General features: G+C 41.8%; 1 protein-coding gene across 1 annotated transcript in view; it reads right to left on the bottom strand.

Moving 5' to 3' along the window:
* Positions 1–16,245, bottom strand: part of BTBD9 (BTB domain containing 9) — a 272,643-nt gene that overhangs the window by 89,065 nt on the left and 167,333 nt on the right. The window contains exon 8 of the mRNA XM_034764813.1: positions 7,685–7,874. Within this exon, the coding sequence (XP_034620704.1) occupies positions 7,685–7,874 (190 nt within the window). The remainder of the gene's footprint in view (positions 1–7,684; positions 7,875–16,245) is intronic.

Raw genomic sequence — 16,245 nt, 5'->3', positions numbered from 1 at the left:
GACACTTGCATGAATATTCACCAGTGCACACTGGGCACAAGGGCCACTTTTCATGCCACATGTACTAATCCTTCAAACGTATGCCAGGCAAGCTACTAGGGTAAACTTCTGTAGAGACGCTGTGCTTTGCTGTGATGAATATGGGATGGCTGAAAGGAGAATGTCTAACTACAGAAGGCAGAGTTGTGTACACCACAGGACTACATCAGTCGTGGGCAAAGCTGCTGATGCTACTGGGGCTTCCCATATTAGAATAAAATGTTACATTAGCTTTCATTAGTAAATCTTGCCCTGTGGGCTGAGAGAGAAATGCTGAGTGAATTGAAGGTCCTTGAAGCTCATTCCCTGCAATATCAGGGGCATTAAACACTTGTTTCTCTTATATCAACATTTCCAGAAGCCCACAGCTTCCCCTATTATTCACTTAACCAGGTAGTGTTTATTTAGATTACAAATTTGATAACACACTGCACCTTATAAAGTGCATTTAAAATGCAGGTAAATATTTCCATGTTAGAGGTGGGGGAACTGAGGCACACACATATTAAGTGATTTGTCCTAGTCCATACAACAAAACCAGGTCAAAGCCTGGCCTAGAATCCAAGTGTCCTCTTTCCTAGCCTCGGGCATAGAGTAACCGTGTTGCCTATCACATTCAGTATCCTTGATATTCTCATACAGGTACATGCAACATTCACTATTGGGTGTCTTAGGGCTTGGCTACACTTGCGAGTTACAGTGCAATAAAGGAGCCCCGAGCGCACTACCCGTCCACACTGGCAAGGCACGTAGAGCGCTCTGACTCCGCGGCTACAGCGCTGCTGGTACTCCACCTCGGGGAGTGTAATAACGTTTGCTACGCCCCCGCTGGAGTGCTGTGGCGCCAGTGTGAACAGGGTGTTGCATTACTGTGCTCTGATCGGCCTCCAGAATGTCCCATAATCCCCTTAAGTCAAGTGGCCACTCTTGTCTTTGTTTTGAATCGCAGCATGAATATGGATATGCCCTCTGAAAACTCCGTTTCTGTTTATCTGCCCCAAGACAAAGCAACCATTAGTGTGGAATACTGTGAGTGAGAGAGAGAGGCACGGGGGGAGGAGGAGGTCTGCTGCTGTCTGAACTTACAAGACAGCATGCTGACATGTTCTCAGCCTCCCAAAAACTCCCTCTCTCTACTCCCACATACACACAACACACTCCCTGTCACACTCCACCCCTCCCCCCATTTGAAAAGCACAGTGCAGTCACTTGCATGCTGGGATAGCTGCCCATAATGCACCACTCCCAATGCCGCTGCAAGTGCCGCAAATGTGGCCATGCCAGTGCGCTTGAAGCTGTCAGTGTGGACAGACTGCAGCACTTTCCCTACTGCGCTCTATGAAGGCTGGTTTAACTCAAAGTGCTCTACATCTGCAAGTGTAGCCATGCCCTCAGCAAATGGCATCGGGCAGCTATATCTTGTCCTCTAGCTCAAGAAATATATATTGTAAATATAGTTATGCTGGAAGGTGTTAATGGCTGCCACCAAACAGGTTTTTGATCTACAGACAATCACAGACCTAGTTAAAGCTGATAGATATGCTAAGCACCCTTCTGTCAGGATCCATAAAAAGAGCAATTAAGCCCATTTATGTAGTGACATAGCTGGAAACAGTAGAAGCTGCCACTCAAGGCAATGGGTCCTATGTTATGGCCTGATCAGAAGCTAACCCTACTAAAGGGTTCCATGATTGCAATTGTAGAGACTAGGGGATTATTTGGCAAGATATGTGTGAGAGAAGTAAAAAGACAGGAGAAAAAATACCAGCACACAGTGAGAGAAGTAGTTGTGAGCTTTGAGAGGGAGCAGAGACAAATATCTCCTTGGGCATGGAACTTGCTGGAAAGGCAGGCTTTGGAATTTCTGAGAAGGGAGGCTACCTGCTGTTTAGTATCAGAGGGGTAGCCGTGTTAGTCTGAATCTGTAAAAAGCAACAGAGGGTCCTGTGGCACCTTTAAGACTAACAGAAGTATTGGGGAGCATAAGATTTCGTGGGTAAGAACCTCACTTCTTCAGATGCAAGTAGTACTGTTAGTCTTAAAGGTGCCACAGGACCCTCTGTTGCTTTTTACCTGCTGTTTGTTTCTACTGTGTTCAGGAAAACAAGATTTGGGTACACTCTTAGTAAATAAACAGGATTCCACCAAAGAAATAACCGACTTGTATCATCAATTTCTTCTCCTAATGGAACAAACGTGCAAGGCCCCAAATATTGGCTAACCATTCAGGCCAAAAGAGGCAACAATACTTTTTTTCAAAACAGCTAAAAGTGTCATATGCTACCTCTGTGATTATTTGTACTGCCTTTATGCCAGTATTACATTGCTGCTGCTCAGATTAAAAAACTTGGCATGTTTAGTCTTGAGAGGAAATGACTGGTGGGAGACCAGATAACAGTCTTCAAATATGTTAAGGGCTGTTATAAAGGGGATGGTGATTAATTGCTCTCCGTGTCCACCAAGGGTAGGACAAGTAATGGGCTTAAGCTGCAGCAAGCGAGATTTAGGTTAAATATTAGAAAAAGTTTTCTAACTATAAAGATAGTTAAGCACTGGACTAGGCTTCCAAGGGAGGTTTTTAGGAACTGGTTAGACAAAACTGTCAGTGATGTTCTAGATATACTTGGTTCTACCTCAGTGCAGGGGGCTGGATTAGCAAACCTCTCAAGATCCTGAGCAGCCCCATAATTCTATGGTTCTATATTCTCAATCTGTCAGCTTTCTGGGGAAGGATTTTTGTTTCCTGAACAAAGTACAGTAAATAACTGTGTACACACAAGGAGCTGAGAAAATACTTAATAATTATGCACCTTACAAGAACGTATCCCCTTCTTGAATACATTAAAGGCAGTTCATGACACACAGATACCAGACTGTAATATGTCCATATAGTATCTGCAGTTTGCTAGAAAACCAGCTGTGGGTCAGAAAATATTCAAGCACAAGGTAACAACACTCTTAAAGAAAGATTTAATGGGCAAGCTTTAATAAACAGAATATTTTTATGGAAAGACAATTACCTACAGTTTCTGTAATCTCCCTTTCTGTTAATGCATTTATTTGTGTTTGAATAGGTTTTCTTGCAGCTAGCCAGGTCCCTTTGCTGGATCCTGCAGAGAAGCCATAATCCTGCACACTTGTTTTGTGCTTATATCATCAGTTATTTAGAGTTATGACTTCATTGCAGGATCAGGAAAGCATAGAAGATTAGCAGTAAGGGAAGAAAATGATAATTAGCAAAAATTGCATGGGATAATTGGAAATATAATAGGTGTTTGGGATGATGAAATACAGAGAAAACATTAACAAATTAATACAAGAACCTTTAATGTTAGAAGGTACTTTGAAGATGAAAAGCACCATATATGTGCCTATTACTATTATTAAAGAGGGACAAATAGTTAATATATGTTTACAGAGGTATAAAATAAGCCTATTTATTTTAACATGAGAAAGAAATTAAGATGCAGGCAAATACCATATACACTGTTACAAATTATGTACTTGTGGGTTGTCCCTTCTTTCCCTTTGGGAGACCTGTAGAAAAAATCTATAGGGTTATCAGCCAAATATGGAACTATAATATCATTAAAACCTCCAGTTCAAGGATTGCTAGAAGAGAGTTTCAGCTACTCAGCTGATTTTGATACTGCAGCGCTTTCATTACTAAAAACAATTTTAGCCGCTAAATAGAAAGGCACTTGTATTGTGTTTGCCATGTTAAATATACAATTTACCACATTTCGGCTCCTCGTGGGATAACTTTTTTTTGTTATTGATAAGGATCAACCAGAGAGGAAAATGTGAAAGACATCTTCAGTCCAAGTAGAAAACAGCATATGAGAAACTGGCTAAAGGGATGTTTTATGTTCTGCATCAGCTATCTGTTTCAAGTATATTATTATCTGCCACATGTGTGAGACTTAACTTTTTATTAGATAAACTTCATAAATGATAGATTTTGGATAGGAAATACAAAATTAAAAGATACAAATAAACTCATTTTCTTCTTTAAAAAAAATTCAAAATGTTTACAGGTCTTTTGTTGCAATGGCTGATTACTATGAAAATATTTCTAAGCTTGTAATATTCGTTAGAATTTCTTGCTAAATATTTATATCTGGGAGTCAAGTGCTTCTCAGTTTATAAACAATCATTTGAAGGAGACAAATAAATTAAATCTGCAGTAAATCACAAGCACAAAACAGGTTCCTAAAGGTTTAACCTTCTGCATTTCCAATGCATATGAGTTTCAACAGCCCTTCTGTTTTCATAGACACACAATTTAGTTGCCATGGTAATACTTTCTAACCCTGAAATATGACTTTAATAGAGTTCCTTCCAGTTTCTGTAGACTACAAGCATCTACTACCCCCCTTTTTAAAGAATCGCTGTTCTTGATCTCATTTACCATGTAATCTGAATATAGTAATGATTATGAAACTCAAAACATGTTTTCATTGCTAATCAATAGTTTAGGGCCCAGCCCATTGGTCTAGTAACAAACTCAGCTTCTCAAGGGAGGAGTAATTCACTCTATATTGACTCTCTATAGCCTAGCTAAGAGAAGTGCTGCTGGACTTTGGAAGGATTCTCCTCTCCCAGTTGGAAAAATGGGATCACTCAAAGTGCCTTGAGGGAGGTAGCTAAAGAAGAATAGACAAAGATTGTGGAGGATCCTCCATCTTTCTAAAATATATATATATGTATATATGTGCAGGTTTATATGAAGGGGAAACATAACTGACTGAATTTTTGTACTAAATTCAGTTTAACTCAATTCTGGTTTCTCATTCTGGGACTCCTGATAATAGCAGCACCTTTGACCTTTCAGGATTCACACTATGGGAAGCTACTGGACAGCAATAGCAGCTAAACAATATGAAAACGGACCGCAATAGTGTAATGTTGATGTAGCAGAATGGTGACAAAAGAAGGCCCTCCACAGTCTATATTTATAGTCATACTATTCAGGGACAAGACACCTTCACTCGTGACCAAGGCAGTGTCTTGCTTCTTCAGCATTTGAGACTGAACATTTGTCTGTGGTTGCCTTGCACTACTTTGGGAGAGAGTAATTTTTTTCACACTTGTTTTAAAAAGTCTGATGTTAGGTTAAATGCTGGACATGCATCAAGAGGTTAAGAGGTTTATGAACTGTGAAATAAATGCTGCTGTCCAGGGTGACTGAATGGACATTTCATTGGAGGCTGCTGTTAGGGTTGGTGAATTTTCCTGCAGTAGCAAATGCAATTACATAAGCTAAACCCATATGTATCTGGTTTTAGTTTGGTCTATGAGGAGGCAGTGTGGTTTCTTTTGTCTTTTAAAAGGGGTGGGAAGATGGGAGGGGATATAGGTGGTGTAGCACTACTTCTTTAACTCTACACTACTCGAGGATTTGCCTCTCTCAGAGGAATTCCTGGATGCCCCTTTAGAGTAGCTTTCCATCTGGTTTATTCTGTTGCAGCACCAAAAAGCTGGCAGAGTCCGAGTTGAGAAACTGACCCCACGTTTTCACAGTTCACTTTCATTACAACTGACTATTAATTTTATAATATGGAATAATATAGTTTATATTTTAATTTATGCTATTACACAAACCCAATTATATAACCATCACTTTCTGGTCCCAAAAGCTACCATTCATTTAAAACTGTTTAATAATGAGGATTATTAAAATTAGTTCTGCTGGAAGACAATAGAGGGTGGCACAGAGCTTAATTACAGAAAATAGTCAATTTCTTGCACTAAACTGAAAATACTGAAAAGGATATAATAATTAGACAACTGAAAGATGATAGGCAAAGGAACTATAAACCGAGAAATTATATAAATTAGTGATTAGTTCCCTAATCTTTTATATTGTCAGGCCTCTGCAGATATTTTATTCTTAAATTTTAATGTTTTTAAATTGGTAAGAAAATGATGTAATTACTTCTCAATCACCAACTTCAAGACATTCTGAGTACTGTATTTTTTCCTTTTTCTGTGTAAGCTGTGATAGTTGGTTGAGGATATAAAAGTCCAAACTGAAGAGTGTGAACTGTTCACTGCACAAAGGTACTGACTTTAATATCATTGCTCATTGAATGTTCACCAGCAGCATCTCTGGACTCAAATTCAGTGTAATTTCTATAGCAGTATTATCGTAATTGCTAATGTTATGGTTAAGAATCTGTCAGGGTGTCTAACCCCTACACAGATAACTTCAGTTTTATAACTGCCATAATACTTTGTTACAAGTTGAAGCTATAAAACACAAATTTATCAGGAGAACAATAAATATTTCCTGAAATTTATAAGGTGCAGGAGTACTAAACTAAGTGGTTCACCAATTCTGCACTCATCCAAAAATAGCTCACTTCTAGAAAATGCAAATGTACAGACAGTTAGTGTATAATGTGAATAAGAGGAGGACAGGACACAAGAGAAAATCCTGAAGTCTCAAACCTTTTCCTTGTGCCTGTATTGATATTTTCCTTCAGGTTGGATCAATGTCTCAAATTTGGTTTTAATTAAAAAAAGACAGAAAAAAAGAATCAATTGTCGCAAGGAGTTTGAATTTCACTGGCTAATCAGCGAGGTACCTGTCTTAATAGGGAGAGGGCACAGATCTAGTTTCTAGCAATACATGTTTGCCTTTGTAGATCAGCTACTGCTAACCTCTGAGGGTGCCAAGATTTCCAGCTTCATCCACAAGCATTGAAAATTCAGAAACCTCTCTTCTTTTTCATCATGTCACATAAGATACAAATGCAGTTCCTGACAACATACAAGAACATTACCTTATTTTCTTAGGGCTTGTCTATATATTGAATTATTCCAAATAGCTATTCTGGGATAGCTCCATGTGCATACACTCTTATTCCAGAATAAGAAAGCCTTGTTCTAGTTCAGCATAATCCACTTTGAAAGTGGAATAAGAAACAGGAACAAGCACTCTTATTCCAAAATAATGGAGTTATTCAGGAATAACTATTGCACTTTAAATTCCCACTCTATTTTAATCCAAATTAACTTTCACATGTAGACAATCCCTTAGTGTGAAAACAATCAGTTCAATGCGATAAGTCTACATTGCAGGTAATGGTGAGAGCTCCCAGCCCGGGAAGGCAGAGTCATGCTAGTGGGGTTTGAGCTAGCGTGCTAAAAATAGCACCTAAGAGTGGACATATCTTAAGATGACTCTTTCCTTTCTTCAGTTGCTGCTCTCATTTTTATCTAATAACGTGTATTACAGAGCATCTAGCTGCTCCATAGTTAAGGCTGAAACTAATTTTCTGTTTTAATACAGTAGACTTTTTTTTAAAACTTTTTTTAAAATCTTACTTTTGTATTTGGTGCTATCCATACAGATGTACAAGGCAGTCATTTGACATCACCTAAGTTTTACTTTTGTTCTGATATTGTATTACTGTATTTTGATATAAAATTTGATAGATGTTGAGAAATTAAACATACTATGTTATATTGGAACAAAAATAAAAAACAAATGGATACATACTAAAATATCTCCAATGATACAATTACTGACCAGGAAATTCTGCACGTTTCAGAGTCGATTTACAAGAAAGCAATTTTATCTGTAAGGCTGCTGAAGCCTCATTGCTACTGGTTCTTTAGAGAAGAAGAATCCCCTTACCGTATTGATCCAATCATGAATGGCTGTGCTAGCTGTACCACAATAGCACCACTGCCTAGCTGATGACATGTGTACCCGGAATCCCAGTCATAATTCTTTGTATCTCCATTCAACAAGGCATTGCGACTTCGACTTACACCCTCAATCACACTGGCACAGTCTGCAATTGTTGCAACATTTTCAGTGGGAACTATGAATTAAAACACAAAGAGAGCAAATGTGATCAAATGGACAGCAAATGAGTTCTCCAGTTTTAACAATTTTTATTTATGGTGAAGAATAAAGAACAAGCATAGAATTATTGCTAACACAGGAAGCTATGGATCTGTTTCATGGCATAAATTAAAAACAATTGCGCTTTCTGAACTGAAGCAGTACAATTTTTACAGCACTGATTCCAGCGTAGTCATCTGACAAAATAAGTATTGATAACTAACATTCGGGGATAACTAACGTTTGGGATATCACAGTTCGGACAGTAACATGCTGCTTCCTTTCCTGTTGGTGTGAAAGGACCTGTTGATAGTTTCCCCTAGACAAGCATGCCAGGCTCAGGCAGTGTGAGTGGAATGTCAATAACAGGAGCATTCCCCAACCAATCAAGCAGAGGCAGGTAGGAGTAAAAATCAAATCCTGCATAGAAGAAGTTATGTCTCTTGGCAAGGAGAGGAAAAAAGAGATCATATAGACTTTAACTTAATGGGAGTGGAGGAAAAGAGAGAAGATGCTATTTTCCCTCCTAGGGGTAGTGTTGCAGTATTATGAGATTTTTGTTTTCCTTTTCACATGGATTTTTATCCAAAACTCATTTTGGATCATGTGTCCATTTATATTTGACTGCAAAAATGCCACTGCACCACGGCTGTCACAAAGTAAAAGAGAATAATTATAATTATTAATAAAATACCTATCTCTTATGTAGTAGAACTGCAATTATTTGAATGTCACAGCAACAATGAATAAGTTCAGAAAATTGAGGGAACCTTCAATGTAATGAATGGATGACTGATATGACAACAGAGAGTTTCAAATAATCAAGGTTAGACTGCAATTCTATAACAAACTAAAAGTTAGAATTAAAATATTTTCTGTAATGTTTTTAGAGGTTTAGGAAGCCAAAATAAAACAACGTTTGAGTATTAGGGGCATTTTCCTCTGATTTAGGAAAGACATCTTCTTAGAAGAGATTGTTCCTTTGCATGGACTAGTTCTTTTCCTACTCATTCTGTTCTGTTTAGGACTGCATGCTCAGTGGACTCCAATCTGTTTCATCCTCCTGAAACAGCTTCCCCATCTTTCCAAAGCAAACACAAATCATTACAGTAATAGTTTATTTATGGGTAGAGACCTTTTAAGCAATTTCTCCAAAGATCAAAACAATAATAATATGAAGGCTTTTAACTTCTCTCGGAGCATGTTGAAAGGATGGGGTGGACTTGTGTGTGCACGGAGTGCTTTTTTCTACACTGTGTTTTATGAAGTGCTTTCACAAAAAGTTCTTATTTCTTGAATTCCCCAGTATTTATCTCAAGCAACATTTAAGCAGGTATAGTGCTTTCTTAACTAGTTCCTTTCTATAATTCATTTGGCCTAAAAGCTGCTGTCAAGTTTTCAAACTTCATCTTGACAGTAAAGAGACAAATACATACACTTTTACATTTATAAAAATGGCAGAAATCTCTTCATTAAAGATATACTATTCAAGTCCAGCACCCTCTTAACAGTGGACACGAGTCTTAAGATAGTCCTTCTTTCTTCAGCTAAACCTTTCAGATTTTTATCTAACACCACTGCAAATGCAAAAAAAAACTATGTTAAAGGAATGCCTGGATTGCAAAAGGAAGCTCTCAAGTTTGGAAATGCAAAAATTAAACTTGCTTGTTGAACTGTAACCTTGACCTAATATATTATTTTTGACAGGGCCACTGCCTCCTTTGGTATGCAGATGAGATATTACTAAGTGAATAAAGCAGCTGTTCAGTTATATATATATAGCCTCACTATAACAGGTGATGGCCTTATTTATGCATGCTATATGGCCCTTTACCTGTTTTGCTACACATAATTTAACATGTTCTGTGAGCCACCATAATCTTGCATCCTTTCATAAGCATCTTCACTTATTATACAGCATGAGGCATGCCTCTTTCCATATTCATCTTCATATATTAGTCCTGTCTTCACTGTAGCATTAGCTCAACTTATCAACACTTGAATGAACTCCTCTTGAGTTAATCTAGCTCAACTGAGAGTGGTCACACTACAAAACAGCACTCAAGCGGCACAGAGTATTTAGATTAGCAGAACAGAGCAATTGTCAGCAGCTCTCAGCTTTAAACCACACCTCCTGAGGAGCCAGCTAGCTCAAGTTTAAAGCACCACTTACCTCAAGCTAGAGATTTTTGTATGTGAAGAGGAGTCAGCTTAGGGGGCAACACAGTGAAGACAAACCCATTGTATGGAAAAATGCTGGGCTTCTTCACATCCCTGCCTCATTCCACAAGTACCCTCACAAATCGTATTCCACATGTACATACACATTTAAAATAAAATATCTTCACCTGACACTTTTACATATTCCTGTGCAGAACCAATAGTTGTTCAGCGATCATGTACTGCCTGAAAATTTCTAATCTATTTATATGTATGTACAGTGCCAATAATATATAATCAAAAGGACGTGCACATACACAAAATACACTTTGTTAACTCTTACAACTAAAGCAAAGCAAAACTGACTTTTCTCAGACCTCTAAACGGCACATCCGTGACCTATTGTCCCATTCAGGTTCCTATTTTTTTTAACCAGCTCATGCTGAAGTACTATACCTATTTAAAAAGGTGGAGAGGGGCGAAATATTTTATAATGGCAAAGTGTACAGTACTTCTTCATTCTTGAAAACAGTTGAACCATTTTTGCTCAGGCCTTCAAAACAAAAATTCAACCCAACCTATCCCCATTCCTCACACTAAAACTAAGAACAAATGTGCAAAATTTCAGCCCAAAGAGTAAAAATTTAACAAAGTTATGAGCAAATGAAAAAGATCCTTTAGAATTGGACCACTAGTGTAACTATTATAACCCCACAACTTTAACTCCCTCCACTAGGAATGCCACCTGTTCAGCACTACCTTTTCCAAATTATCCCCTCCAACCGCAGTCAGACCACTCCCCTCAACTTTCCCTTCAGCACACTTCTTTCACTAAACTATCAGCTCTAAATATTATTAGTTGTGGGTGTTTTGTATAGGGCATACTGGAAGGTTGGTGTCCCTAAGGAGACAGAGTTAAGATTGTGGCTTGTGATCTGTAGCATATTTTAGCTGTGGTGATACTAAGATGTGAGCTTGGGGTGGAGAAGTAGAGGTTGACAATCTTTTCATTTTCTTGCTTTTGTGGTTTTTGAGGGGTATATTATGTATGTAGCAACTGTTTAACAATGAACAGGACTTGGAGAAACCAAAGTAGTAAGTGTGGATTGTGGTTGGGGGTATGAGGAAGGGCACCCCCAGTATTGCTAAATGCAAGCATTTAAACACCATGAAACAGATCCCGCAAAACTCACGAGACTGGATTAAACTGCTAGATGTATATGTATTTTTTTTTAAATCACATTATTTGTTTGTTTCCTCTTTTTGACTCTAGGGCTATGTCTTCACTGCAGTGTTAACCCTGATGGTCAGCCCCTGGTCCTAAGTACCCACGCTACAAAGCCACAACTGAGTTACTGTATCCTCACTGGTGCTGTGTACACATATGTATATTGCTAGGATATTTGGGGGGCATATGCCATGGCACTTTGCGCTGCTGCAAGCTCAGCTTCTCTATGATACTTTCCCAATGAATTGTGGGAGACTTGTTTGTTTTTCTGGGCACATGAGGGGAATTAAGGGAAGTCAGTGGATGACTATCAGCATTCAAATGATTTAGCCTGCATCCTCTCTGCAAGGTGGGCATGTTACCAGCCTGAGTGAAAGCCTCACTTGGGCTTTAACTTATAGCCTCAGATGAGCCACCAAGCCCAGGTTGAAAACACCACCAAACTTGGCTGAGAGGGTTTGGTGTGTGGACAGGAGGGGAGGGGTCAGTGCAAAACCGAAGTAAAAACTCTGCACAGAAGACATATCCTATAGCAAGAAGTACCCGCTGCCAATGAGTGTGGGATCATTTCAAGCTCAAAAGCCAAGTTTAAATGCATTAACACAATCCTCCCTGTTGGCTACTGGAAGGGGGATTCAATTTACTGTCTTCTAATTCTGTCCTTCTACATTCCCTGCCCCTATAACTGTCTCCCTTTCACCTGGTCCTCCCTGCCCACACCTTTCTGTCTTTCTCCCTAGTTTATCTAGTCTTCTATCCCACTCATATGCCCTCACCATGATCTCCCATAATCTCGTCTTCCACATTTCTCTTCTGCCTTCTAATATTCATTTACTCTTCAGAGGTGCAAGTTGGATTCACTCCTTGTCCTAGGGATAGGGGTTCATGACTGCCACTCTCAAGAGGAGGAGACAGGTGGTGGTGGTGGTCGGGACTCCCTCCTAAGAAGTGTGCTGCTTGCCTGGAGCTAGAATTCAGGATGCAACAGAGTGTCTGCCGAGACTGATCAAGCCCTTGGACCGATACCCCTTCCTACTTCTCCACATGGGCACCAATGATACTGCCAAGAATGACTTGGAGTGGGTCACTGCAGACTACGTGGCTCTGGGAAGAAGGCTAAAGGAGTTTGAGGTGCAAGTCGTGTTCTTGTCCATCCTCCCTGTTGAAGGAAAAGGCCAAGGTAGGGACCATCAAATTGTGGAGGTAAGTGTGTGGTTACGCAGGTGGTGTTGGAGAGAGGGCTTTGGATTCTTTGACCATGGGATGTTGTTCCAGGAAGAAGGACTGCTAGGAAGAGATGGGGTCTGTAGTGGGCGGACTGCCCCACTCCCTGAGAGTGTGGGTTGCAGCAGGCCAGTGCGCCTGTGCAGACAGGCAGCCAATGAGAGAAGGGCTTAGTGGGAGCCAATCGGGGCCCAGATTGGAGGCAGCCAATCAGGACCCGGCTCAACCCTATAAAAAGGCTGTTCAGGGAGAGGAGAGTCAGTCTTTCCCAGGCCTTCAACAGGGGAAGGTCAGTCTCCAGAGGTGGGAGACTAGCCCCGCGGACAGCGCAGTGCTGGCCAGGCTCTGGGAGCAAATGGGAGCTCTAGCCAGCACCCTGCCAGGCTGCAGGCCCTGAAGGGAAGGGCCTAGCGGGTGCAAGGGGCCGTAGGGGAAGCGGCCTAGGGAAGCGGACAGATGAGGGGAGAGAAGGAGGACAGCGAGACTGCTGCCAGAGGGTCCCTGGGTCCCCCCTTTTCCCCTTGCAGTACACCCAGCCATTGGCCGTAGGGAGCGGCCCTTATAGACTACGCCAGATCCCTGACAAGAGGGATTAGACTTTGGGGTGTGTGGTTTTACATGGTGGCTGGGGCGTAGAGAGACTGCTGATCAACTCTCCCCCCCCCCCATAAGGGGGTGTGGATGGACTAAGGGGCACTGCCGGAGAGCAGTGGTCTGGAAGAGGACGCTGCGAGTTGGGAGCAACGTGGGTCCACACGCCAACCAAGGGCAAGATGACGGATGGGACACCACCAGGAGGGGGCGCTCCACTGGACTGAGCTAATTCCTGGAGACAACCAGCAGGAGGCGCCAGGTGGTGAGTCCCAACCCGTCACAGGTCCACCTAATGAAGAGAGGGAAGAGCTTCTTCAAAGGCAGGCTTGCTAACCTGGCGAGGAGGACTTTAAACTAGGTTCGCCAGGGGACGGTGACCTAAGCCCAAAGGTAAGTGAGGAAGTGGGATACTGGGAGGAAACACAAGGAGGAGGGTGCAACAGGGGCGGCCTCCTGATTCATACTGAGAAACTAGGGCAATCGACTAGTTATCTTAGGTACCTGAACGCAAGAAGCTTGGGAAACAAGTAGGAAGAACTGGAAGTCCTGGCATATTCAAGGAACTGTGATAGGAATAACAGAGACTTGGTGGGCTAACTCACATGACTGGAGCACTGTCATGGATGGATATGAACCGTTCAGGAAGGACAGGCGGGAGAGAAAAGGTGGAGGAATTAAACGGTATGTAAGAGATCAGTATGATTGCTCAGAGCTCCAGAAACTGGAGAAAAGCCTGTTGAGAGTCTTTGGGTTAAGTTTAGAGGCGAGAGCAACAAGGGTGGTGTTGTGGTGGGCATCTGCTATAGACCACCAGACCAGGAAGATGAGGTAGACGAGGCTTTCTTTGGACAACTAACAGAAGTTTTCAGATTACAGGCTCTGGTTCTCATGGGGGACTTCAATCACCCTGACATCTATTGGGAGAGCAATACAGCAGTGCACACACAATCCAGGAAGTTTTTGGAGAGTGTTGTGGACAACTTCCTGGTACAAGTGCTGGAGGAACCAAGTTGGAGCCATGATCCTCTTGACCTGCTGCTCACAAACAGGTAAGAATTGGTAGGGGAAGTAGAAGTGGGTGGCAACCGGGGCATCAATGACCATGAGATGGTCAACTTCAGGATCCTGACAAAAAGAAAAAAGGAAAGCAGCAGAATACGGACCGAGGACTTCAGAAAAGCAGACTTTGACTCCCTCAGGGAACTGATGGGCTGGATCCTCTGGGAAGCTAATATGAGGGGGAAAGTAGTCCAGGAGAGCTTGCTGTATTTTAAGGAAGCCTTACTGAGGGCGCAGGAACAAACCAATCCGATGTGAAGAAAGAATAGCAAATATGGCAAGCGACCAGCTTGGCTTAACAGAGAAATCTTCGGTGAGCTTAAACACAAAAAGGAAACTTACAAGAAGTGGAAACTTGGACAGATGACTAGGGAGGAGTATAAAAATATTGCTCAAGCATGTCGGGAGTGTAATCAGGAAGGCCAAAGCACAATTAGAATTGCAGCTAGCAAGGGATGTGAAGGGTAACAAGAAGGGTTTCTACAGGTATGTTAGCAACAAGAAGGTGGTCAGGGAAAGTGTGGGACCCTTACTGAATGTGGGAGGCAACTTAGTGACAGATGATGAAGAAAAAGCTGAAATACTCAATGCTTTTTTTGCCTTGGTCTTCACAGACAAGGCCAGCTCCCAGACTGCTGCACTGGGCAGCACAGTGTGGGGAGGAGGTGAAAGAACAGGTAAAGGACTTTTTAGAAAAGCTGGACATGCACAAGTCCCTGGGTCCAAAATCTAATGCATCCGAGGGTGCTGAGGGAGTTGGTTGATGTGATTGCAGAGCCATTGGCCATTATCTTTGAAAACTCATGGTGATCGGGGGAGGTCCTGGACGATTGGAAAAAGGCAAATATAGTGCCCATCTTTAAAAAAGGGAAGAAGGAGAATCCAGGGAACTACAGACCGGTCAGCCTGACCTCAGTCCCTGGAAAAATCATGGAGCAGGTCCTCAAGGAATCCATTTTGAAGCACTTGGAGGAGAGGAAGGTGATCAGGAACAGTCAACATGGATTCACCAAGGGCAAGTCATCCCTGACCAACCTGATTGCCTTCTATGATGAGATACTGGCTCTGTGAATATGGGGAAAGCCGTGGATCTGATATACCTTGACTTTATCAAAGCTTTTGATATGGTCTCCCACAGTATTCTTGCCAGCAAATTAAAAAAGTATGGATTGGATGAATGGACTATAAGGTGGATAGAAAGCTGGCTAGATTGTCGGGCTCAATGGGTAGTGATCAACAGCTTGATATCTAGTTGGCAGCCAGTATCAAGCAGAGTGTCCCAGGAGTTGGTCCTGGGGCCAGTTTTGTACATCTTCATTAATGATCGGGATGGACTGCACCCTCAGCAAGTTCGCGGATGACACTAAGCTTGGGGGAGAGGTAGATATGCTGGAGGGTAGGGATAGGGTCCAGAGTGACCTAGACAAATTGGAGGACTGGGCCAAAAGAAATCTGAGGTTCAACAAGGACAAGTGTAGAGTCGTGCACTTAGGACGGAAGAATCCCATGCACTGCTACAGGCTGGGGACCAACTGACTAAGTGGCAGTTCTGCAGAAAAGGATCTGGGGATTACAGTGGACAAGAAGCTGGATATGAGTCAACAGTGTGCCCTTGTTGCCAAGAAGGCTAATAGCATATTGGGCTGCATTAGTAGGAGCACTGCCAGCAGATTGAGGGAAGTGATTATTCCCTTCTAATCAGCACTGGTGATGCTACATCTGGAGGTTTGCATCCAGTTTTGGGCCCCCCACTACAGAAAGGACGTGGACAAATTGGAGAGAGTCCAGCGTAGGGCAATGGAAATTATTAGGGGGCTGGGACACATGACTTATTAGGAGAGGTTGAGGGAACTGGGCTTATTTAGTCTGCAAAAGAGAAGAGTGAGGCGGGATTTGATAGCAGCCTTCGACTACCTAAAGGAGGGTTCCAAAGAAGATGGAGCTACACTGTTCTCAGTGGTGGCAGATGACAGAACAAGAAGCAATGGTCTCAAGTTGCAGTGTGGGAGGTGTAGGTTGGATATTAGGAAAAACTATTTCACTAGGAGGGTGGTGAAGCACTGGAATGAGTTACCTAGGGAAA

This window comes from Trachemys scripta, chromosome 3 (genome assembly GCF_013100865.1).
Source record: "Trachemys scripta elegans isolate TJP31775 chromosome 3, CAS_Tse_1.0, whole genome shotgun sequence".
NCBI lineage: Eukaryota > Metazoa > Chordata > Testudines > Emydidae > Trachemys > Trachemys scripta.
Note: the sequence above shows the minus strand (reverse complement) of the source record. Positions and strands in the feature narration are given on the sequence as shown.